Source organism: Onychostruthus taczanowskii, unplaced genomic scaffold, assembly GCF_017590055.1.
Source record: "Onychostruthus taczanowskii isolate IOZ18803 unplaced genomic scaffold, ASM1759005v1 scaffold25, whole genome shotgun sequence".
In the NCBI taxonomy this organism is placed as follows: Eukaryota; Metazoa; Chordata; class Aves; order Passeriformes; family Passeridae; genus Onychostruthus; species Onychostruthus taczanowskii.
In genome coordinates this window covers 7,451,708-7,477,123 of record NW_024499796.1, presented here as the reverse complement: position 1 = coordinate 7,477,123, position 25,416 = coordinate 7,451,708, and the positions used below count along the sequence as shown (strand labels likewise).

Sequence of the window (25,416 nt, the reverse complement as noted above, 5' to 3'; positions counted from 1 at the left end):
CAAAAAAATGAGTCCATTTTAAACCCACCCGTCTCAACTCAAGCCCTCAGTCCCCAAAGCCTTACCAAGATGAGAATTTCCTTTCCGGTAACTGCCGGTTACGTGGGTGCAGCTGCTCCCATCTCCTTGGCAAACTCCACATTTATCCAAGGTGTGGGTGGAAAAGAGAATGCCATCACAGCCAATGGGCTAAAAAATGCACAGACAGAGCGCTGAGGGTCAGGCAAACGTCGCACCCATTGCGATTCTCTGAATGCTACTAACGAGATTTTTGCTATAATGTTTAACAACCTCACATTTTCCAGACACGCAAACCCCTCGGAAATCCGTGTATTTGCAGGATGTTCCATCCCTGGCCTGAACCATTAGCTGTCTCTGACCATCCACAGTGGTGCAATGAAGGTCACAGGGCTTGCTAGAAATGTGAACATAGTCATCTAAGGGGAAAGGATATAAAGAGAGATTCAAAAACAGCAGAAACACCACAACTTTCATCCTACCCAAGCCAGCGAATCTCTGCCAAGCTAAACAACAGCAGCACAACTGTAGAGCAGTGAGAGTTCAGAAGCTGCCACCTCTTGTGTTTCAGGATAGGAAGGCGATGGCACTTGGACAGTGTGGCAGCCTGTGCTGGAAGAGATGCCCCAGGGATGCCAGGGGCATCACCAGCACCAGCCCAGGGCAGGCACTGAGGCAGCAGCACTGCTTTGTGCAAGGACTTGTGCATTACACAAAAACATGCACCTGCACTCAGCAGCACTTGATACATGAGTTAAATTTACACATACATTGTTGGAAATACACATGTAAGGCTATATGCAAAACCATAGCAACTCAGCATTTTATGATCTATAACTTTTCCATAAACATTCACTCAAGATGGACTTAATTCACCCTTTGCTTTCGGTAGAAAACAACTGGCTGGCAGCACCCACCAGCACAGTAATCCCACATTTTATAATATCCACAGGAAGTAGATGACAAAATCATATTTGCATCAGAACCCCAATGCCAAGTGTTTGTCTCCACCAACTCCTGAGCAATCAGAGACCCACTGGCCTGCACACCCAAGCAAGGCAGCATCAGTGTCAAAATATTCTGCTGCAAATCCCCCAGGAGTCACATGAACGCCTGCTCAAACACAAAACAACTCTCTGGTGAGTCAGCTTGAACAGCAAATGTGTTTAAGGGAATTGTCACCATTAAGGGACAAAAGCCACCAAGGAAAAATAACTCATGGACCAAGTTCTACCTTGCTGACCCTGCAAGGGCTGGAGAGCCAGGGGTTTGGTACACAGGGAAATTGATTTGAGGAAGATAATTGTTCTTAGGTATGTACAGAGACCCCTAAAACAAAGCTGCAGTAGATCCCATCTCATTTTTTAGGCACTCAGATGTGAATCTGAAGAACCTGAGCTCAGGAGCCTCCTCAGGAGAAGGGTCCTGACTTCCCAGCAGCTCTAAAGCTCCTCCATGGCTTGTGTTTAATGCTTGGTTTTGATGGGAGTTCAGTGCCTAAAAGTTCAATAAAAGCTCAGTTTCTGAGTCCCAAGTTGTTTCTGCAGCTCTTGCTCACCCCAGATGACCAAAGTGACCGGCTACATCTCGGTGACATTTGACAGAGCACACAAAGGGCGTGGGAGAGACCAAATATCACTGAAACAGCACAGCCAGCAATGGCCCTGGCTCAAAGGACACTTGTCAGGGTGAGCCTGACTGTCCCTGCCAGCACAGCCCTCACATCCCCTGCTCTCACATCTCCTGCAGCCTCTGGTCCCTGGGAGCTGTGACCAACACAGGCTACAGACATGAATTCATGTTGTTATTTAATTTTCAAGCTACCCTGCAGCTGCCAAACAAGCCTTTGAACTCGGGAGACAGCTGATTGTGCCTCTGAAAAACCACTTTAAAACAGCAGAGGAGGAGCCTTCCTGCGGGCTGTAGCATCATAACTATCAAAATATTTGGCTGAGCATTATGAAACACACAAAGAATGTCTTGTTACCAGGATATAAAGGTTTCCATTGATAGGTTCTGCCATTATACACATGGGAGTTAAATGATGAACACTGCTCCTCTCGAAAGCTCCTTCCGTTCACAGGGCACTCCTAGAATGGGATACATTAACATCCTGACGGAAACAAAGTGCGGGAAAGGTTTCTGGCACATCACCACCAGCTGCAAGGAGTGTTTCCATCACCTTCCCCAGCCAGGCCACATCCTCCTCCTCCTCCTCCTTCTTTCCTCCCCCACTTCAGGAACCCCCTGGGAATTGTTGCCAGAGCCACTCTCTGGTTTTTATGGCAAAATTCCCAAAGCCCAGACACTGGTGATGGGCACCAAAGAAGGGAACCCCCAGCTGCTTGGAGGGGCAAGAGGGTGACAGCTACAGGACAAATGGTGTCCCCTCTCCAAGGGACCCAGAAATGCCATACATGACTTTCCCAACAAGACAAAGGATATCCTTACTTGGACTTTGCAGAGCTGGTATCTCTTGGATGTTCCAGTGCAAGTTTTATTAGCCAGCCCACTCACTGCCTTCCTTCTGAATAAGGAAATGGTGGTTAGATGGGGAGCAGAAATAATTTTCCCTTGTTTAAATACATTTGCTGTCTGTAAGGTCGGTGTCCACAGAGCAAAGGCACCCAGAGATCTGTTCCTGGAGCAGGCAGCAAAGGTCTCTGTGGCTTTGTCACCTGCACCACCAACTATTCCAGGAGGTGTCATGGAATGAGGGCCTGGGAACAAGGTTTACAAAGTGTTTTTTGGCAGCCACACTGCCCAGAGAGGGCAAAGCCAGACACAAAGCAGATGGAATCTGTCCCCAACCAGCCCTGCACCAGGGGCTGTTGTGCCCCAAAGCCTGGAGAACAGGCTCACTCTGTGCCTGCTGCCCCTCTGCACCAACCCCTGCTGGAGAAACTGCACAGGAATCACTCAGTGCTGCTCCTGGCAGAGATGCCCAAAGCTCAGGAAATCCCCTCCTGCTCCAGCAGGGTTTGCCCAGACACATTTCCACCAGTGCTTCTCTCCGAGTGGTGACCTTTGGGGTCAGGCAGCTGCAGAGCCCCTCCCCAGCCCACGGTGCCGTACCTCTGCCTCAGGCAGTGCCTCTCCTGGGATTTGACACCTCCTCCACAGGTCCTGGTGCACGCTGTCCACTTGGTCCACTCTCCCCACCAGTAAGCAGTGACATCTGAGCCTTCCTCCAGGCTGTTGGACGTCTGTGTCAGGTCCTGCTTGGAGCATGGGGGAAGGAGGAGAAGCAGGAGTCACATCCAAACCTCAGAGCCTGTGTGGGGACACTGAGGGCACCCCTCCCCTCCCAGCCTGCCCCACTCGACCCAGGCATTGCCTTCTCCAGCTGAGGTCAAAGCCTGAGGTTTCCATCCCTGCATTCTTGCAATTGTGTTTTCATTACAAAATTGGAATGAAGTGGCAATATTTGGGATTCCTCAGGAAAGGAAATTCTCATTGTTTCGCTCAGTTGGCAAAACTGAGCTCCCAAACAACCCTAAACTCTCCGAGACTCTTGGTGCTCTCTGACTCTTGCTCCACAGAGAATTCAGGGAGCTGCTCCACTGGGAGCTCCAACAAACCCTTGCAAAGTCCTTCTGCAGCGAGAGGGCAGGTCAGTGGGTGCCAGGGGGTGCCAGCAGAGTGCAGGAGCCTGTGTGCTCTCTGCAAGCACAGGTTTGTCACTTCAGGAGGGTCCCTGACACCCCCAGCTCCCACCCTCTGTGGTGACCACGCATCAGAGGGCAGAGGAACTGCAAATATTGAATGCAAAGTCAATGAAAGCTCAGCCACTGCAGGGAGCAAGGAGTGATGCTCACCCAAGAGCGAGGCATGGCCCTTCAGAGTCCTTGAAATGCTCTGTGAGTGCTCTTAGCCGTGGTAGGTACAACTTAGGTTAAGCCCAGACTAAAGAGTGAAGTCCTCACAATTTTTGGAGATGTGGTGCATGCACAGAGCAGCTCTGCCAGCCCAGGGAGGGGGGGTTACATCCCAGACACCAGAGCATTTTAAAGCCCAGAGAGCCCCCAAAAACCTGATAGCCTCACCTGAGCTATGACAAAGAGAACGTTGCCCATGAGAAGAAGGGCCAGGGCGCCTTTCAGCTGCAACTGAGCACTGAGGGAGATGCTGCTCCACCTCCACTTGGATATCTTCATCCTGAAAATCAACCAAACACTGCACTAAGCACAGCTCCCACCCAGCCCCATGCCCAGCAGCAGGACCTGCCTTGCCTGGGCTCCCCAGCTCTGCTCCAACATTCCCACTCAGCTCAGTGGCACCGACCACCAGTGACTGCAGGGACTTGAGCCTGAAGTTTTATTTAATTAATAGCAGCATGAACATGGTACAGGCTCACTTCCCAGCTCGGTTTTTATCTGTCAATCCACAACTTTGCACTGGTTTCCAGTGGCTGCACCTGACACTGCTCCAAGCCTGCCTTGGAATAGAGCCTGGCTTACATCGAAGCAGAGTGAGTAGCCAGAAGTGTTCCTGGATCTATAAAAGCAGTGCATTTAACTATCCCCATTTACAGGACTGCTCCTGGAAGAATGAGATGAAAGGCTTCAAAAACAAAAAAATGCAATTAACAGGCATTATTCCCCCTTTTTTCATTTATTCCACTCCAATTCCCCTCAGTTCCCAGGGAAGATACTTGTTCTTATAGAAAAGACACGACCCACAATTAAAGAGCAGAAATGAACTATCCCAAGTGTCAGCCTTTCATCTCTTTCTCCGTCTGCCTCATGAAAGAGAGTAACCCAGAATGGCATTTTCTTAAATAAAACCCAGCTCAAAACCACAATACGTTTTATTGTGAACCTCCCTGCAAGAGCCAGAAAGGAGCAGGTTTCAGGAAATCATGCTTCCAGGCAATCAAAGCAGCTCATGTCTGTGAGGAAAAAGAAAAAAAAAATCCTCCCCTAAGCTAATTTCCCTTGAAAAGCAGTTAGGCAGTATCTTTGGGAAGCAGGGGGGTGGGAGAGGTGCTGCTCCTGGGGAGAGAGGGCAGGACTGCAGACCTGCAATATAAAGAGCTTCTTTCCTACTCATTTTCGCTTGGGTTTTTTTCTCCTTGCAAAGGTTTTTGTAGCGGTTTTGAAATCACGGAATTGCCGGCAACACCAGCCCTGCTTTGCTGTCTGGCTTAGAAAAATTACCAGAGGGCTTCCAGGTCCCCAAATCCGCTCTGCAATCGCCCTGGGGGAGAGGTGCAGCATGCTAAAGAGACTTTCCAAGAGGCAGATCCATTGATTAATGGGAGCCCCGAGCGCTTGGCCGGGGATCCCGTGGACAGGTGGCTGAGCCTTGCCTTACACTTGGTTCTCATTAAGGCTCCCAGACACTCCTGACTCCAAGCCAATACCAGAGCGCGCTCGGAGTTTATCCTACAGGCGCTCGGGGCTGCGTGCTTAAATGAAGGGAAAATTAAGAAAGGGGGGAGGGATGTGGCCGAGCAGCATCGCGGAGCCGGTACCGGGCAGCCCCGCACGGGCGGCGGGAGGGGGATGCGGGGCAGGGATGCGGAGCCGGGATGCGGGGATGCAGAGCCGGGATGCGGGGCTCCATCTCGGCGGAGCGGGCAGCGGGCAAGGGTCCGGCGGGGCGCGACCCCCGCGGGGCCGGGATGAGACGGACGGGAAAGGATGGGACAGGACGTGACGGGACAGGACGGGACAGGACGGGACGGGACGGGCCGTACCTGACGGCGGCGGGGCCGGGCAGGACGATGCTCCGGGGCCGGGCGGGAGCGGCGGCGGCGGCGCGGAGCGGAGCGGAGCAGCGGCGGCCCCAGACGCTCCCTCCCTCCTTCTCCCTCTCCGACTTCAAAGGGCAGCCAAAAGCGCCGGGGCTTCCAGCGAGGAGGAGCCGCCGCAGTGGCTCCCCCCAGCCCGCGCCGGCCGCTCTTATAGCGGCGGCGGGGGGGAGGCAGGGGGGAGAGCGGGCGGAATTCACACCTCTCGGCCCGGGATGCCCCCACCCCGGTTAACCCCTCGCCTCCCCCGGCGCCGGCCCGCGGCCGCCAGCCGGTTTCCTGAGGCGAGACCGGGGGGGCACAGGCGGGGAGAGCCCGCACCGCACGCATGCGTTCCCGCTGGTCCACGCAGCGCCGGGAAGCCCCGGGAGGATGCTGTGCTCCCTCCACCCGGGGACCCTCCGGAGGATGCTCCGCTTTCCCCCCATTCCCAGGAGGATGCTCTGTTTCCTCCCCCATTCCCAGGAGGATGCTCCGCTTTCCCCCCCCATTCCCAGGAGGATGCTCCGCTTTCCCCCCCCATTCCCAGGAGGATGCTCCGCTTTCCCCCCATTCCCGGGAGGATGCTCCGCTTTCTCCCCCATTCCCAGGAGGAGACTTCGCTTTCCCCCCCATTCCCAGGAGGATGCTCCACTTTCCCCCTATTCCCGGGAGGATGCTCCGTTTTCCCCCCCCATTCTGGGAGGAATGCTCTGTTTTCCCCCCCATTCCCAGAAGGATGTTTCCCTTTCCCCCCCATTCCCGGGAGGATGCTCCGCTTTCCCCACTCCCCGGGCACTCCCTGGGAGGATGCTCTGCTCCCCGCCCCGGGACCCGAGGGAGGATGCTGCACTTCCCTACCCCCGGCACCTCCCGGAGGATGCTGCGCTCCCCTCCTCGGGCGGCAGAACGGTACCTGCTGCCCCCACCCCTCCTCCCACGCCATCATCGCAGGGCACCAAAAAACTCCCGGCACCTCCGCGGGCATTGTGCAGCCACATCGTGCCTCTGGGATGGCCGGGGGAATGGCTGGATGCAGTCTGCCAGGCTTTTCATTCCACTTGCTGCTGAAAAATGGACCAAGTCCTCAAGGTCCTGTGCTTTTGGTGCCGTTTGGTAAAGCTCAGTGCCAGTCTTGCTGCTTGAAACAGTTTTGTGCCACGCAGAAAATGGGGTGAGAAAATTGGTCTGGAGCACGTCAAGAGCCATTTTTGATGGGGACAGATCCCCTGGCTCAGCAACAGCCATGCACAGGTCGTGTCTGATCTGTGTTTGTGTGTCTGGGAGAAAAGCCTGTGGGGAAGAAGGCCACAGCTACAGTGTGTGCAACCTACATTTGATATATGATCTATCTGTCTGAGTTCTGAGGTCTGTATGTGTCAAATGTGGTGACACTCATTCCTGTGCATTCCTCAGCACATCCCAGCAGCTCTGAGCAGCCCACCTGAGCAATTCCTACATCCCTCAGACATTCAGCTCCAGCCTTTCCTCTTTCCCTCCCTGCACAGGGCAAAGCCAATGCTCCCAGCAGGGCACTGCACTCAAGGCCATCTCTGCAGGTTGCCCCTCTGGCTGCTCCTGGACTTTGAGGGCAGCATTCAGCCCTGTCACCGTTTGCCACAGGCCAGGAGCACCCATCTGCAGGGCCCTGAGGTGACTGTCCCCCCACCACGGGCACAGTTTCCCTCACAGCTCCCAGTACCCTGCAGAAATCACGGCTTTGTTAATTTGGACCCAGTCCTGCCAGGGATGTCTGTGTGACAGAGAATCCATCCCAAAAAAATTACATGGGAAATGAAGTCTCCTTTTCTGTTTGGCTAAATGTCTGCCAGCCTGTTCTAATTTACCCAGCCAGGTTGATTTGCAACTTTCAATTTTCCATCGGTTGGCTGTGACCAGGACACTGGGAAAATTTAGCACTTGAGTTCACCCAACTCCTGCATTTCAAAATATCCCAGCCCGAGACATGCAGGAGAAAACCCTTTCCGTTTTGGAACAACCAGGAGGGAAAAGTCTGAACACGAGAGGTTTTAAAAGCATCGAATTATTTCACATTGAAAACGCCAGAGCAGCCTGGGTCCCTGCGAGCCCCAGCATCCCCCAGCCCTGGGGATGGGCAGGAGGTGGCAGCCCAGGAAATGCCATCCCTGGGTGACCTCGGAGCCCATCCTGCTGCAGGGATGCCCTGGGCTGGAGGAGGAATGCCAGAGGGTGGGAATGCTGATCTGGGGGAGCCGGCAGCAGGCGAGACACGTTCAGTCTGTGCTTCACCAAAAGTTCATCAAAGCCAAAGGAATTTTTTTTTTTTAATATACTATTTTATTTTTTACTTTTTTTTTTATGAAACAGTTGAGATGACTCAGCGGTTTCTGACGCAATCCCCGTTTCATCGGAAAATTCCTAACCAGCTCCTAGTGGCAACTGATTGCTCCCATAAATCACTGTGTTATCCCTGGCCGCGGCAGCGCCGCTTACACAGCCCCGGCCCGGCCCCGTGAAATCAGCAGGAGCGATGCCATCGCCTCCATGGGAGCCCAACCAGCCCCGAGAGCAAACTGCAGATCCAAAACACGAGTTTCACACCAGCCAAACCCCGCAGCTTCAACTCCTGCCACTCCCAAACCCCCAGGGACAGCAGTGTCCCCAAAGCCCCGGGGCCGAGGGTGCTGCTGCTGCAGGTACAGCATTAATCACGGCTGGCCAGGCTCAGACAACAGCGGGTTTTATCTCCCAGTTTTTGGCAGGAGCGTTAGAAATGATTTGCAGATGTTATTTACTGCTTTTGGGCTCGCAGTAAATTGAGACAAGATGCACCTGCATGGACAACGAGAGCCTTTCCCACCCGGGACGGTCACTGAGGGCTCGTGTTGGACTTTCCCAGGGAAATTTGGGATTTGGATGAGAGTGCCTTATCCAGCTCTGCTCTCTGCATCCTGCACTTGGGCGAGGCAGCGCAGCAATCCGTGTGCTGGGCATTCACTGCCCCCCACTGCCCCAGGACAGGGGGGATGCTTGCCCTGACAGAGCAGCCACCCCGAGGGACACAGGGCAGCCCTGCCCCACGAGGTTCACAAGGCAGCCCTGCCTCATGAGGCTGCCAGGCTTTTCCACCCCAAACCGGTGCCGTGCAGAATTCAGAGTGCAAAAAAAACCAAAAAACCCCAAGCCAGCGACAGACACTCCAAAATAACCTTCTCCAGTCGGGGGAGCGCTGCCGGCGGCTGGCGGCTGGTTTGGCCAGAGAAGTGCCTGTGGAGGAAAGGAGTTTCCTTGGCTGAAAGGAGTTCAAGAGCACTGGGCTGGGCACTGGGGCTGCTGGCAGGAGCCAGGGATGCTCAGCTGAGCGGAGAGACTCGGGGTTCTGCAGGATGAGGAGCAAGGGAGGGCTGGGGGATCCCTTTGCTGGGGCAGTTTCACTGGGGCAGAGGGGCCTCACTCCTCGGCCTGGAGCAGAGTGACAGCCAGCTCTGGTCCAGGCAGGACACACTGACCTCCTCCCTGTGCTTCCCTGGCAGGACACTTTTCCATCCTGCCCCAAGCACCGGCCTGGGACCTGCTGGAGCTGACACCCAGCACCCCTGAGCCCCAAGCATGTCCCTGGTACCACAGAACATGCTCTTGGTGAGCCAGAGCCATGGATATGGAGCTTCAGCACCACCTTCCCATCCAGATCAGCCCTTTCCTGGCTCAGCCCTTGCACTGGCACAGCAGATGGGATGGCTCTGCTGTGGCCAGGCCCCCCAAAATCCCTGCCCAGGTCCAGGAGTGTGAGCGTGGTCAGGAATCTGTTGGCCCAGGGTGCCCCAGCAGCTCCATCTTCCCTCAGGAATGAGACAATTGGTTTTCTTCCTTTTTCATCCTGACTGCAGAACTGATGCATTTGTTTGACACTTCTGCAGTTATTTCCAGGCCAGACTGGTGTGGCACGGGCAGATTAAAGCTGTACCCTGAGCGTGTGAGGTCCCTGCACGACCAGAACTTCACCAAGGGGATCAAAGCCCCCCAAAAAGCCCCTGGCAGCCAAGAGCTGCAGCTGTGGCCCGCCACTGGGTAAGCAAAACAAGCAAGAGGAGACCAAAAGAAGTGTTCTTTAGAGGCAGAAGTGTTCTTTAGTCCCTTGCAGAGTGACCTGCGGCGCAGTGTTGGGCAAGGCAGCTCATCCCTGCGTGTCCCCACACACTGGGGATGGGGCTGATTTATGTCATCTTGACACGAGGGTTTGCAAAACGTCGAGTCAAACTGAACCAGCCAAAGCCACTGAGCTGCTCTCACCATCAGATTCCTGTGAAAAATATCTCTGGGCAGTCTGAAAGCCACAAGTGACCGCAGTGACCCCAGGTATGGTCGTGGCTGTAGAGTTTCATTGGTTCCAGGAGCCTCTTTCTTCTGTGCAGATTTCAATCTTACCTGTTCCCAAAGGTTGCACATTCCTGCAAGAACCTGGAGGAGCTTCCAGGCTCAGTCCAAAATTTTAGCTATTCAAAGATTGAAGAAAAAAAAAAGTACAAAGGCTTTTCTTTGAATGGAATGAATCTGACATGGAAGTTGAGCAGTATTGTGCTGAGGGCCATCAGCTATGCAGCCTTGCCAACCACAGGCATTCAAAATCCGTGAGTCAGACTCCCCAAAAACCCTAAGACTGGTTTCATTCCCTTTTTGGATTTTGAGCCTCGAAGCATGACAGCTTCAAGCATTTCTCTGCAGAAAATGACATTTTTTTGACCAACAGGGTGAGAGCTGAGACCCTCAACGTCGTTACTGGGCTCCAGGAGTTATGACTGTAAAAAAAAACCCCATTAAACACCATGAAATGAGCAATAAACCCCTGCATTGCCTCCATGAATTTGGCAGTGGGGGGCCACCCCAGGACATCCCAAGGGTAGGAGCGATGGAAAACTGGTGACAAGAAATCAGATGTCCTTATCATTAATGGTGACATGCTTGTCATGGGCCATGACAGGGCTGGGAGGAAAGGGAAGAGTGAAAAAACCCTAAGGAAAACAGCAGCAGGAATACCTGTGAGCAATATGCATAATAGGTTTATTCAACAGGGAGACAGGAAGGGGGATTTTTTTTAAGGGTAAGTATTCAGCTAAAGCTGCCTCAAATGGGGCCAGGCCTTAGGGAGAATGGATATTTTAAGTGGCAATTTATTCCACTAATAAAATGAGGAGGATGCAGGTGCTCTGGCAGGGCTGGGCCTGGGTGATCAGAGCTGGGGCTGCAGCAGTGGCTGAGCAGGGCTCCAGCACAGCTGGTGGCTCTGCCTTTATGGGGCTCCTTTCCCTGGTGCCAGGGCTGTGTCTGGGTTCCAGCTGGCCAGAAATTGTTCCCCACATCAGGATCTCAGAGACAGCAGTGGGTGGGGAGAGGTTTTATCCAGGTGCTGCTGCCATCCCTTCTCCAGCTTGGCAGGAAAGGGTTTGTGCCCGTGGGCTGCTCCACTCCTACACCAGGTGCTTCCACAGCAGGAGGATTCTTGATCAAAAAAAGGCAGGAAATCTTCACAAACTGGATGGTGCCGTGCTGGTCACATTGCTCAGGGCTCCTCAGGGCTCTGCCACATCAACCTGCTGAGCCCAGGCCACCACCCAGCCTCTCACCATCAGAGTGCACCAGCTGAAGGGCTGTGGGGATGAAAAATTAAACCCTGAAGTAATGGGAGTGATAAAAAAAGCACTTTGTAGAACTGCAGCTTCACTCTTTGTTTTTGGGTCATTATCACCAGTATTTCCAGCCTGGCACTGGCTGGTGACGCCCAACAGAGCAGGTTTCAAGTCTGCACCACAAGCAGATGAAAGATCATCCCATACTCACCCCAAGGAGGAAATACTCTCAATGCTCTCAGCTGGCACAGCCCCCTCAGCCCCTGTTCCAACACACACTGCTCTCAAACCATCACCCTCATATTAAAAATAAAACAAAACTCTCTGTGTCTCTTTCCCCCACTGCAACGTCTGAGTTGAAAGGGTAGAAGTGCTTGCAGCAAGCCATGGTTAATGTTACCCTGGAAGGATCCAGGACAGCATACCAGAACCTGGGTTTGGCATCTGGGAGCCACTTTTCAGCCATATATATCACCGTTCCTGCATGCACGCCGATCCACACGAAATTAGCCCTGTGGAATGCAGATTTTAAAATCCCCTTTCCAGCAGCACTTAAACTCAGGAGCTAAAATTTGCTCTTTCTCCATTTCCTACCTGTTTAGGAAAGAAGGAACAAAGTCCTGGCCCTTTGTTTTTTGGGTTCCTTCCCGGGAAGGTTTGCCCAACCCACGTCTGCACCGCGGTGTTCGCAGTGAACAAAGACCTTTTAAGCAGCAGCAGCTCCTGCCAGGAGCTCACCACCTGCCTGCCCCTCTCCTCCCCATTTATTCTGGGGGCTCTTTTTCAATAATAGCTGAAACACGTGTGCAACCTGATGGGAGTTTTTTGCCCTCCCATGTCTACAGTGCTGGCAGCAGCCCAACCACCAGCCCAGGGCGTGCAGCTGGGAGAGAAAAAAAAAATAAAAATAGATTAAAACCCCAACAACCTGTGGAATGTTTTCTTGCTCCTGAGAGCTCCAGCACTTCCCTGCTTGGGGAGCGCCTGCCATGGCTGGCACTTGCTGCATCCAGCAGCCAACGGGGTTTCCTTTCCAGTGGGAGCCAGCTGGATTTTGGGCGAAGGCAGGGGGTGAGGGGGATGTATTTAACAACTGCCTGATGGGATTTTTCACCTGATGCCATTTGCCTTGTGCACAAGCACCACCCTTGCACGTCCTTGTTGCACAACTGCCGTGTCCTCACAAGTGCTGTGGGGGCTGCTTTGCACCCAGACATGGAGGTTTGCCCTCAGCAGCAGTTTTGGAGCTGTGATTTCACCTCTCTCACATCCATCTCATGGCCACAAAAGCAGGAGAGATGATGTTTTCATAGCCAGGGATCTGGAGTGGCTTGTGCAACCCCTCAACCCCAAATCTGCTCAAAACCCCCCCTGAGGACAAGCCCTGCTGTGCCCCACAGCACTGTCCCCGGTCCAAGCAGATCATAAACACAGAATAATGGATTCATCTGAGGATATGGCCCAAAAAAGGAACAGGGTACTTTGGGCTGTGCTGGAGCTCTGCTTTCAGCTCAGGGCTGGACACCTGGGGAGTATCAGGGTATTTATGTGCTGGCTTGGAGGGATTCATTTTCACAGTAAATAGGGACTCCGGGGTTTTTCAATATTTATTGGTCAAGATTCAGTTTTGCAGAGTTTTGTGGTAAGTTTATAGCCTGCCCAGGCAGGAGGGCGGCTGGAGATGTGGTGCGGGCAGCATCCCGCGGAGGGATGATGCCTGCAGCCAGCCAGGGAATGCGGATGGTTCCTGCAGTATCAGCTAAAAACGGGAGCCATACCCAGCTCATCTGAGCCGTGCCCCGGGGAAGGCTCTCGGCACAGAGTCAATGCTTTAATGCTCTGTGCCATTCCCTGCACACACACACACACACAGCCCTCACTCCCCCTCCAGAGCCCTTCCCAACGTCCTGGAGTGGTTTAAAGAGGATTTTTTTTATCCTGTGCGTGCCTGTCTTTCCTCCAGACCCCCTCCCGGGGGACAGGCGAGCCCGTCCTATCAGCCCTGGAACTGGTGGCTCCTATCAGAGCTCCCAGCCTCCTCCCCAAAGCCGCAGCCACAAAGGCGCTTGCTCAAGCGGAGCATTCCTGCTCCCCGTGTCCCGGGAACAGCTGTGCCGAAAGGATGCCGAGAATCCCTGCGAGGCTCCAAGGAAAAGATATTAACTCGGGGGGGGAGCAGCAGCGATATAATAAAAAGTCATAATAAAAGAGAGAGCCACTGAGTGGATTAGCAGCCCGAACGCCGCTTGGCTTCTGGTTTCCTTTCCTCCAGCTTTTCTGCGCCGCACGACAATCCGCTCGAATTCCTCCAGCCCAGAGACGCTCGGCTCCTGAATTTCAGACAGAAATCCTGGAGGTGGCCAGGCTGCAAAGGCTGAGGGCATGGCTGGGAGATTTAGCTGCACTGAACTCCACGGAGGGCACATAGGCACTGGCAGCAGGCGTTGGGTGCTGTGTCACATCAGCTCCCCCGTGTCTGCACCCACCCCAGGTGTGCCCCCGTGGGGAAATAAAAGGCAGGTTTGGAGCTTGGTGTGTGTCTCTCAAGTGCACAAAGGTCGTCGGATACATCCCACTGTTTAAAAAAAAAACCCTAGTGCTTGCCACATACCAGTTCTTCCTTCGTGGAAATGCAGAGCAGAGAGTAATAAAATATGCAAGGGATGTGCAGAGATCACCCAGTTCAGCTCCTGACCCTGCACAGAACAGTCCCAGGTCCCATCCCTGGCCACCAGAGAGGACAGATCAGTGCCCCTCCACTTTGTGAGGAAAGAAGGTGGATTTTGCCTGCTGGACTGCTCCAGCAGCACTGACCAGGCTTGGCACAGGGACAGCAGGATGTAGGGGTGGGATGTCCCCATGAGGAGTGAGCAAACCCGGAGCCTGAGCTCACCCACCATGTCCCCAAATCCAACACCCAGCACAAGGCGTGCAAGGACAACATTCCCTCTTCCTCCTTTAGAAACACCCGGGACAGTTTTGGGGGCACAGAGCATCTGCTGCCCGGAGCCACCGGCTGTGTCAAGAATTCAGGATGAGACAGCAGCGAGGGCTGTGGTGGTGGCAGCTGTTCCCTGCCCTCAGCCCTCCTGCCACCAGGGCATTTAAATTTTAAAGCACACTCCCCACTGCTTTCTCCATTTCACCATTCCTGCCCAGCTCACAGACACCCTGCTCCCAGCTGGCCCACGAGGCACCCATGGGTTCACTGGTGGCCAAGCTCCTCCTGCCCACCCTCAGCTCCTTGGTCTTCCTCCCCACCATCAGTATCGCGGCCAAGCGGCGTTTCCACATGGAAGCCATGGTTTACTTCTTCACCATGTTCTTTGTGGCGGTAAGAAGTTCTCCATTTCCCCTCTCCCTGCATGTTTTATCCTCCCTAATGCCCCCCGTACCACTGAGAAGCTGGTTCACCCAAGAGCAGCCAGCACAACCTTTTTCAGTTATTTCCCACCGTGTGTGGTGCTGAGCAGCTGATTCTCCAGTTTAGGATGTCCTACAGTGTGGCCTTACAGAAAGTTAGTGGTGTTTTATGACTGAGATTAGGGAGAAGGTCTGGGTGCAAAGAGCCTTGACTGATTTGCAATGCTTTGGAGCTGGCTTTTCTCTTTGTTTTACAGCTGCTAAGTGGCCATGCAGAATTTAGGCTTTAAATTGCCTCCAGGATCTCTTGCTCTGCCTCTGTCATTTTAGCCAAAAGCACATAGTAGTCAAATTATTGATTTTGCAATTGCCAGTTGGGGATGGGAGCAATGCTGGAGTCAGGGGAGTTTCTGCGCTGGGAAAGGAGAGACTAAAACAGGCTGAAATATAATAATTATTAACTCTTTGTGGGTTGAAATCTGTCTTTTGCCAGGCTCTGATTCCCTGGCTTTCCTTTGTGTGGAAACAACTAGTGAAGAAATGTCTGTACATATATAAAACATTCCTATTCCTGCTCCCAGCCATGTGCTGCCCTGGGCTTTGTATCTCTGCTAATTGACTCCATACAGACACCAGCTGAGCACCCAAAGCAGCATTCCCACTGGAAAAATTCTCCTGTTTGACTATATATTTCAATGATCTGCTAAAAAGTATGAAACAGCTCAGCAACCCAGCTGATGTTGCCTTTCCCACTAATCCCCATCCATCTCAAGGCATCTCGTGAGGGTTGGCACGTTCCTTGTACAGAGAAAGTGAGGCAGGGAGTAGATAAAGGATCTTCCCAGTGTGAAAAGCTCTTCCATATAGCTCAGAATCAGGTTGGTCTCCTATTAAAGATCCACAGAACATCCTTGACCATTTGAGCTGATTAAAGCATGAGGCAGGGGGAGAAATTCTGCCAGTTCTGTAAAAACTACAGGAGCAGTTAATATGAATGCATCCCTGAGCCTCCTGCCCCAGCTCCCCAGGGAAGCCAGACATCTACAATTTCACTTTGCACTGGGTCTGTGTCTGCTCCACCTCCCCGAGAAGCCGGTAGGAAAATTGGCACGTGTTTAGATGGGAGGTGGAACAGGTCCTCTCCTAAGAGATTGAAGAAGCAAAATATCCCTGAGTGGGGAAGGGAAAGAAGGGAAAGGAGGAGAGGCAGCTGCCAGCATGGTGGGGAGGGGGTTGGAAGGGCAGCAGCTGCTGCTGTTGCATTTTTTGTAGCATCCCACTCCTCCTCCAGCAGGAGTGCCGAACAGAGCAGTGAAAGCACATGGCTGTGGCAGACAAGTGCCAGGAACACGCTCTGCCTTCCACCCTTTCTTCCCCCTGGGCTCCAGACTCCCTGAGCCCAATCTCAAGCAGGGAGAAGAATTCCAGCCGTGGTGCAATCTTTTCTAGAAGCTGCAGCCAGCCAGAGGGCTCGCAGCAATTCCCATTATAAATTATATCAGCATCCCCACCGGGCCGTGACAGCGAGCAGCGTTCCAAGGGCGCCCAGCCAAGCGGAGCAGGGACTTCTTCAGGAACAGCAGAGCTCCCTGGTGCTGCCACTGCAAAACCTGCAGGGCTGAGGGCTGGCAGGAAAAGGAGAGAGCCAGGCAAGCACTGGCAGCATTCCTCTGATTGCACTGAAAAAGTCTCTCGGAGTGGTCTGTGTTTATGTTGCATGACAATGGGGTTTTTTGCAAATAACCTAATCAATGAGTTAATGGGCAGGAACTGGTGGTTTTTAAGGGAATGCACTAATGAGTGAATTCCCCAGTATTCAGAGTCTGGCCATATAAACCCTGTTTAGCCTGGACAGTGACCTGGCATCCATACACATTTCATCAGGACACTCATTCTGAATTGTTTTACAAGAATCTTTCGCAATTAAAACCACAACCCCAGAGTCCCCCTTCTGCTGGAGAGGCCATCCCCCAGCACCCAGCTCAAAGCAGCTTGGTCATCAGATTGCACATTCTGGCCAAGAGGCAAATTAAAGCCTGTCTTAGTTTGTACTAAGAGAGAAGAATGCTGATTCTTGGGCAATTTGCAACCAGGAACGATGACATTATCACTCAAATATATTCATTACTGCATATCAGTGGTCCTGCTGTAGCTGACACTGTTCTGGCATGGCTGGCCATCCTCTCAGCAGCTACACTATTTCAAACCAGTTGATAAAAGCCTTTACCTTACTGGTATGTGAGTAAGAAACTGGTTTTCTGATATTTTTTTTTCTTTTTGAATAGTTTTACCACGTTTGTGATGGCCCTGGGCTATCAGTGCTGTGCTTTATGCGCTACGACATCCTGGAGTACTTCAGCATCTACGGAACAGCCCTGTCCATCTGGGTGTCCCTGATGGGTAAGAACTGCTCTCTGGTGGTTGCTGAAAGCTGCACCAGTGGCAGGAAAGGCTGGATTTGTCAGGATGGCTGATGGGACAGTCAGTGGGGACAGTCCCCAGAAATGCCGCTCGCTCTGAGCTCTACCTGAGCTGCCACTGAAATTGTCCTTTGTGGAAGTCAGTCTGTGCTATGGATGAATCCGGTTTTGTATCATTTACACCTTGGAAAGTCTTTGTAATTGGTGGGGTCCAGACATGGAACTGTTCTGGGTGGTGGCTGGGGACATTTTGCTCCTGGAGATAAAGAGCTGTGGCACCTGCTGGTGGTGTTGGTCGGGTGTTCCTCTGCCTGCACCAGCTCTCACACATGTCCTCTGCTAAAATGACAGTAACACACTGGCAGCCTTGTGCTGCAGTTCAAGGCAGGACACAACTATGAGATGACTGAGTCTGAAACCTCATATACCAGGGAATTTCCCATTTCTTCTTATTTTCCCCATACCAGGCCCATTAGCTTGTCTTGCCTGGCTTAGGGGCATTAAGAAATGCAGAATCTCCCACTTCCCTTGGTAGCATGAGAATCAAAGTGGTTTAGTCAAAACAAATATAACTTCCTCGTTTATCAAAAGCCTGGTCTGATGGGAATATTAGATCTGCTTAGAAAGAGCAGAAATTTATTTCACTTCCTTTTTACTATAAATCCCACCCCTTGCCCTGTTATTCAGTTTTCCTTTCCCCACATTTGTTTCACTCTCTTTTTCCTCATTTTGTTCCTTATTTATCACTAACACAAAATATAACAGAAACAGAAAAAAATACGAGGAAGACCAAAAGTTCAAACCTATCATTTTCCCATTTTGTCACCATGAGTTTTGGAAGGATGTGAGTATTGATGGCAGGAGAAGAGAGCAGGGTCAGGCGAGATAAATGTTCCAAGAAACAAAGGTTTTGCTCAAAAATTTGGACTATTTCTAACCAGTGCCCACTCCAGACAGAGTTCCCATTTCTCCCCACAATGAGCTGGAGTCAGCACTCCAATGTACAGCCCCAAAATGGCCATAGGATTTTCTCCTCTGCCCCTAGCCAGGGATGGTGCAGGACCTCCAGCAGGGATGGGGTTCCTGCAGCCTCAGATCCCAGCACAAGCAGGGGTAACAACCCTCAGCTGGGCAAATTCATCCTGTGGGGATGCAGGAGCACCCCCCTTCCAGGGCATGCAATAGGATAAATTTACCATGCAGGGAAAAATAGGTGGGAAAAATATTACCCTTAGAAATGGCTCTGTCCCATCAAAATGTGAGTCCCAAGGGGGGCTCCCCCACGGCTCAGGGCACCTCAGTGCTCTCTCTGCTCAGCTAGAAAAAATAACGAGGCAAATCATTTCCAAAGGGCATTTTCAGTGGATAACAGCAGTGTCAGGGTAGGTCAGAGCTGATCCAGACACTTTGGCTCCTTGCAGCAAAATTCAACTTGATTGCTTCATTACTGCGTTCAGAAACCTCGCAAAAAATACAAATCCTGGACTACGAGGTTTAAAATATTGACCCGCTGGGAAACAACAGAGATTAACATGCGGACATTATCCCTTAGCCAAACTCCCTATAAAAGCACGATCCAAGGACATGGAAGGTGTGGTGACTGAAGCCCAGGGAAGCCTCTCACTGTGGCTTGTAAAGCCCGAGTGCACATGTGCGGATGCAGACCCTTGGGCAAACTTCCCGGAATGCAAATCCAGGACAGCCATAACACAGCTGTGCAAGCTGGAAAAGCATGGAGCCCACTGGGATCCATAACTTTTATCAGTTATTACCCCATTCTGTGCTAAACAAAAGCCTCTAATAATTTACTCACACTGGTGTTTTCCAGCTTGCAAACCCCGGGCAGGTGCCGGCATGGCCGGGCAGCTGGGATCCCATGGCATCAGTGGGGGAGTTCCACTGCTCTGGGGTGGTGGAGACTGTGCCAGAGTGAGCTGGCAAGTTTGGGAAGGCTGGAGATGCAGGATGAACCCAAGAGCTGATTGTGGGCTTGCAAGGCATGAGGGTTTTTGCAATCGCCTCTGAATTCTGGGTCTAGTAAAAGGGAAATCATAGAGTGGTTTAAAGTGGGAAGGGATTTTGAAGACTACCTTGTTCCACCCCCTGCCATGGACAGAGACACCTTCCACTATTCCATGTTGCTCCAAGCCCCATCCAACCCGGCCTGGAACACTTCCCGGAATTGGGCAGCCACAGCTCGTCTGGGTAGGGAATCTCCTTTAAGCTTCCCCATGCAACACTGAAATAAAACCCCAACAATCATCTCCTGGACCCACCACTCAGATGCCTCAGGATGGTTTGCTTTGCCCCACGTGCCTCAGTTTCCCCAGCAGTGTGACATGAGAAGAGCAAACCAGCCACAGACGCAACCCCGGGGCAGGGAGGAGAGACCCCAGGAAGGCTTTAGGCGAGCAGCTGAAAAAGGGGGGCTGCGAGCTGGTGCTCCCTGTTCTCTGTCCCTCAGCCCTGGCAGAGTTTGATGAGCCCAAGAGATCGACCTTCATCATGTTTGGCGTCCTCACCATCGCCGTGAGGATCTACCACGACCGCTGGGGCTACGGCGTCTACTCGGGCCCCATCGGGACGGCCGTGCTGGTGATCACGGTCAGATGGGTACGTGGGGCAGGGCACTGGGGTGGGCTTTGTGGGGTGCTCCTGGTGGGGAAAGGGCTGAACCCTGCATGGAGGTGTCCAGCTTGTTTCAGGGATTTCCTCCTCAAGATGCAGCTCTCACTGTGATTTCTCCTTTAACCTGAGCAGAAGGCAGACAGCGGCCTTGGTGATAAATGCCAGATTCGATCGGTCTGAGCAATTTACCACATCTCCTGTCCCTGCATTTCTAATCAGGAGGAACGTATTTATGGAGTTTTTATGGCTACTCAGAGGCAGAGGGATCTGCTAAACTGCCCCAGATCTGGGGAAGTTGTGGATAAAACCACGGTGATAAAGTGGGGAGGAATCTGTCTGCAGTCTGCCTGAATCCATCTGGGACAGTTGGGCACAGTGCTGCAGTCTGTGCCCCACTGTGCTGTGGACCCAGCTGGGAGTGAGGTGGGGAAGCCACTGCAGGAGTGAGCAAGGAGTGATGGGATAAAAATTGCAGAAAGATGATGTCAAACACCATGGAAATACAGTGGTGCAAGTGTCACTAAGCCAGCAGCTAAAAGCAAGTGGCCACCATGGGGAGGGGATGGGCAAGGAGGAGACCAAGGCACAGAGCACCCTGCATCCTCCAGTCTGGCAAGCCCCAGTTATAAACTGTCACTAAGCCAGCAGCTAAAAGCAAGTGGCCACCATGGGGAGGGGATGGGCAAGGAGGAGAACAAGGAGGAGCGTCCTGCATCCTCCAGTCTTCAGATGCTGTGCTGGGGCCTGCTCTCCCACAGCTGGGTTTGTGAGGGCACACACTCTCTGAGCTGGCTTTGGGGCTGAATATTTTAAAAAACAGTGTTATTACAAGGAATTGGGGTGGAGTAGCCAGCTAAATCCAGGTGAATCCATTTGGTGTGCTCTCTCCTTCCTCCCAGTTGCAGAAGATGAAGGAGAAGAAAGGGCTCTATCCTGACAAGAGTGTCTACACCCAACAGATTGGTCCTGGCTTCTGTTTCGGGGCGCTGGCACTGATGCTGAGGTTCTTCTTTGAGGTACCTGTGTGCACACTAACCCTCCCTGACTCTACAAGGTGTGAGGGGCATCACCAAGAGAGGGACAGCCCCACTCAGACCACTGGGCTGCATCCAGCCCTGCACAAAACCCAGCTCAGGCATGGGGCTCCAGGGGTGGCATGCTGGAGATAAGGGTCCCTCCGTGCTTGTCGCTGTCCCCTGATCCATTCTGGGCAGGTGTGACAGCAAGTGGCACACAGGGTGATGCTCTGTCTCCTTTTCCCCCTTCAGTGAGTGACAAGGACAGGGGATGTGCTTTCCTCAGGCACACGTGGTCCTCAGAATGGCTTGGTCAAGTGCGAGCAGGGTTTTTTGGAAACTGGGCACGGGTGACTTAAGGACACCTCACAGCGATGCGGCAGGGACTGGATCCAACCCAGGCATGGCCGGATCCAGAGCTGGCTCACGCCAAAGAAAAGACTCTCAGTGACTCCCAGGGGCACTTGATCCTGTGTTTATATCCTTCTCCTCCTGCTGCTGGCCAGTCCCCCCGTCCTGCTCCGAAGGGTCCCGCCGGGCAGGCGATAACCCCCCGACACAGCTGCCGGCCGTGCCTGCGCTCAGCCCCGCCGTTACGGCTGCTCTGTGCTTTGGGAGCTGCGAGATACAACCTCACAGGCATCCCCAAGGATTATTTTTCAAAGCATTTAGTAATTGCAAATTCTAGCAGAACATAAAAATGTCACTTAGCAGAAGCCGCCTCCCCGCGCGCCCCGGCCTCGCCGCCGCGTCCTTTGCGGGGTAATGAAACACTTCATTCAAGAATCGGGAAATGTGCAAATTAGAACGTGTTAAATCCCCTTTGCTTTAAGGTGTTTTTTTCACTGGATATCCTTTCTTCTCTGACAGCAAAGGGAGGCAGAAGGTTCAGGAATCTTTTTTATCCCCTTCCTTTTGGCTACTTGTAGAAATTTAATGTCGCGCACCTCACGCGAGTCCCCAGCCCTGCTGCTCCCGCTTCTCACCGCGCTCTCCCTGCCCACAGGAGTGGGATTACACCTACGTGCACAGCTTCTACCACTGTGCCTTGGCCATGGCCCTCGTGCTGCTGCTGCCCAAGGAGAACAAGAAGGCCGGGAGCGCCGGGACCCCCGCCAGGCTGGACTGCTCCACGCTCTGCTGCTGCGTCTGAGCCCCCGGGCAGGCCGGGCACGCGTGTTCCTGCCCCTGGGTGATGGAGGGCTGCAGCCAAAAGGAAAATGCCTGCCTGCTGGGTTTTCCTCTGGCATCTTTTCCCACTAGCTCTGTGCCTGCTCTGGGATTTTCTCCCCCAGGAAGTTCCCTGGGCAACCTGGTCTAGTGGAAGGTGTCCCTGCCCATGGCAGGGGTATTGAAACAAGATGGGCTTTAAGGTTTCTCCCAAACCATCCTGAGATTCACCTTTCCACCATCAGCCCTAGCAAAGCTTTTGGTAAATATCCATATTCTGCCTGGAGGAGCACTCAGCTGGGCTGTGACCTGTCCCTTGCCCATCAGACCCCTGCCCTCCCAGGCCATGTCACCTTCTGCTGGGCTGCCAGGACCCAAGTTGTCCCCTCCGTGCAGGTTTGCCCAGCCCATGCACACAAAGCTTCGTTTGCAACACCCAGTTAACAGAACCTGTATTTTTTGTGAGATATTAACTATTTTATTTATGCATTCTCTTGATGTAAATAATATATACTAACAAAGACCTTGCCAGTGTGCAATGCCAGCATTTCTTCAGCGGGGTGGGAAACTTTCCAGCTCCACTCAGCTCAGTCAAGGGCAGATGCCAATTCCACAGCAGAACTCTAGGCACGGCCACCATAGCCCCTGAGACCTGGAGGGACCTGCAACACTGGGCACTTTGTCCTTGCAGACCTGCAGGCACAGGCAGCAGGTGCCTCATTGGTATGGAAAGTACATGGAAAATGAGAGGCAGAGAAAAGAAGCTCCTGGAGGGAGGGGGGAGGGCTGTAAGCCTATAACATCTCCTCTAACAGACTATTTACTATAGCAGAAGTGTATGATTTATTTAGACTGTCTGGGAAAAAGGCCAAGACTATATGTCATGGACAATTAGAGCAGTATTGATATACAGAGATGTCCACAGAAAGCCCACATTAAGCCTGGGTTCCTCTGGAAGAGAAATCCACCCCAGTCATTCATCAGAGCAACTTCCTGCGATGGGGCAACAACCAAAACTGAATGAGTTTCCAACAAAAATAGAAATGAATTATGAACCCCCAAGCATCCAAGAGTCACTGGCAAGCGGTGGCACAGCTGATGCAGCTGCATGCAGAGGCAGAGCTAGCAGAGAGCTTTCAAAGGGTTCCCAGCACCTAAACCAACCTAAACCACACAGCTCCATTCCTTCCCAGCATCCAGCCCCTAGGATGTTTACAAGATGCTCTCAGGGTTTGCGTGCAAGGCTTTCCTCATTGCTTGCATGCTACTGGAGCTCTCTGCTATGTGAGGCTGCTCAGGGTAGCCCCAAAAATCAAGCCCAAGTGCTCTGATTTGGAGTGAAAGAAGTAGCTCAGCACTGCCTGCAAGAGATGCTTCTGAGAGTGCACAGCAGCTTCCTGAGGGGTCACCCCCATGGGCATCCCGCAGCCATGCTGGCTCTTCCTGGGTGTTTTTCACCAAAATGCAAATACTCTACACTGATCTCGCCCCAGGATCCTGTCCAGCAGTGCCAGCAGCCTCCCTCGCTTGCTGCAGCCACTGATCAGAGCCTCCTTCACCCCACAGCTCATTCTGGGACAGTTTGGTCCCTCCTGGGCTGCAGTGACAGGCACAGCCCTGCAGCAAGCACTGGGGACATGGGCACTCCGGGCATGGTGAGAGCTTTGTGGGGATCCAGTGATGGAGGAGGGCTCTGGGTGACCACCACACCCAGCTGGGGCTGAGCATGAGGGACCAAAGGTTGGCGAACCCCATGAAAACATGGAGGGCACATTACCTGAGGAGCAGCTGAGTGGATAAAACCTCCCGCTCCCACAGCTGCAAAAAAATCCCCGCAAATTTTCTTGCACAGAGCAAAAGGTTTGCTTTGTCTCCTCCTCTCCCTGCTGATGCTCCAGGGTGATGCTCCAGCTCTGCCAGCCATCCATCCCTTCGGCCAGCACCCACCTGGGACTGACACACACCTGGGTCCCTGCCCTGGCACCAGCCCCAAGCTGATGGCATCCCAACACCGGAGGAAGATGCAGGGCTGGATCCACTACCCTGGGCAGGATATCCCCTGCAGCACCAATGCAGGGAAATATTATAAACATCTACAGCAACGTAGACAAAACAGTCTCTTGTAACCTTTTAGCGCTGCCGAGAGCTTTGCCTGTAAGAGCTCTTGAGCCCCTGCCAAAAATTCTGGCTGTTTTCATAAGAGTAGGTGTTTTCGTCTAAGGTGCAGTCTGAGTGCTGTGACCTTTGTCATGTCTGCTACTGAAATTTCCTGCTTCTCTGTTATTCTCTTCTTTGGTAAGACGATATGAAACCCAAAACTTTTATTGCCCCTTTTAAAGTGTCTTTATAGCTCCCCGTCTACTTCATATACTGTCTTACTCTTCAATGCTGGGATATTACTTATGGGATCCGGGCTTGATGCTGCAAAAGGCATTTGGGTTTCACAAAGCCCAAACCGCCTGGACTTTTTTAAGATCAGCCAGAGGGGGGGAAGAAAAAAAGGCAGAAAAAAGGAAAAAAAGGAATGAGAGGGGAGGGACTGGGCTTTCCGCTCCGGAGGCATCGGCATCTGCTACCAGCGCGGTCTCCCCCGCCTCTGCCAGGCCTCCCCGGGCACAAACCCCAAAATTTGCTTTGTGTCTGGGTCAGCATGGGGTGCCCACGGACGCCGTAGGGATGGCATTGCACAGCATCTCTTCCCCTGCCAGCTGTGCCCCAGAGCTGGCAGCTCAGATGTGGCCGGGGGTGCCCACGGACGCCGTAGGGATGGCATTGCACAGCATCTCTTCCCCTGCCTCCATGCCCTGCCAGCTGTGCCCCGGAGCTGGCAGCTCAGATGTGGCCAGACAGCACAGCTGGTGCCAAAGCCGGTGTGCAGCAGCTGGGGCACATCTGCCCTGGAGCTGGCACTGGGGGAGGCCAGCCCTGCTTGGGGGGCTCCCAAGCACGCCATTTCCCAGCCCAGTTCTTATCTCAGAGCAGACACATGGAGGATGTGTCCCTAGGGAAGGGTCATGGGTGCCGAGGCTCCGTGCTCCCAGTCCTGTCCCTCAGGCTGTGGAGCGTCACCTCCCTGTCATCCTGGTGACAAAGATCCCTTGGGATCTCATCTGCATGCTCCCCAGCATCCCCACTGAAGGGATGTGGTGTGCCAGAGGGGAGAGGGCTGGTGGAACTGTCCCTCCAGGGGACATTCCCCCCACACTTGCCTAGGGCAGGGCTGGCGGAGGAGGGAATCAGAACCTACTCCTGCTGGAGAGGAGGCTTCCAGAGATGTCTAGTCAGGCTTAGTGCCAGCTAATCTTCCAGGCAAATTTTATCCAGATCCTTTTGGCTGCAGAAAGTGAAAAACCAGCCAGACCCAAACATAAAAGCCTGGTTTCTGCTGCCAGCTGCATGGGGCACTCCAGAAAAGGCCTTATCACCATGTGATTTTGAGAGACAGCTTCAGGTTTTTTTCC

General features: G+C 53.0%; 2 protein-coding genes across 3 annotated transcripts in view; one reads left to right on the top strand and one right to left on the bottom strand.

Annotated features, from left to right (window-relative positions):
* The window catches only part of ADAMTSL2 (ADAMTS like 2), a 30,180-nt gene extending 24,077 nt beyond the window's left edge, over positions 1 to 6,103 (bottom strand). Inside the window, exons 1-8 of one of the 2 annotated variants that reach the window (XM_041406625.1) lie at positions 5,706 to 6,103; positions 5,569 to 5,580; positions 4,065 to 4,176; positions 3,094 to 3,236; positions 2,470 to 2,545; positions 2,006 to 2,108; positions 292 to 437; positions 66 to 189 (exon numbers count right to left, since the gene is read on the bottom strand). In XM_041406625.1, coding sequence (XP_041262559.1) covers positions 66 to 189; positions 292 to 437; positions 2,006 to 2,108; positions 2,470 to 2,545; positions 3,094 to 3,236; positions 4,065 to 4,176; positions 5,569 to 5,580; positions 5,706 to 6,103 — 1,114 coding nt within the window. The remainder of the gene's footprint in view (positions 1 to 65; positions 190 to 291; positions 438 to 2,005; positions 2,109 to 2,469; positions 2,546 to 3,093; positions 3,237 to 4,064; positions 4,177 to 5,568; positions 5,581 to 5,705) is intronic. The other variant, XM_041406624.1, reaches the window with a different exon arrangement.
* An 8,417-nt stretch (positions 6,104 to 14,520) lies between these two features.
* On the top strand, positions 14,521 to 22,036 carry MYMK (myomaker, myoblast fusion factor). Its single transcript, XM_041406873.1, has 5 exons — positions 14,521 to 14,692; positions 17,007 to 17,121; positions 19,606 to 19,754; positions 20,669 to 20,785; positions 21,792 to 22,036. The coding sequence occupies exons 1-5, from the start codon at positions 14,558 to 14,560 to the stop codon at positions 21,936 to 21,938; spliced, it is 663 nt and encodes a 220-aa protein (XP_041262807.1). The 5' UTR covers positions 14,521 to 14,557; the 3' UTR covers positions 21,939 to 22,036.
* Positions 22,037 to 25,416: the final 3,380 nt, after the last annotated feature.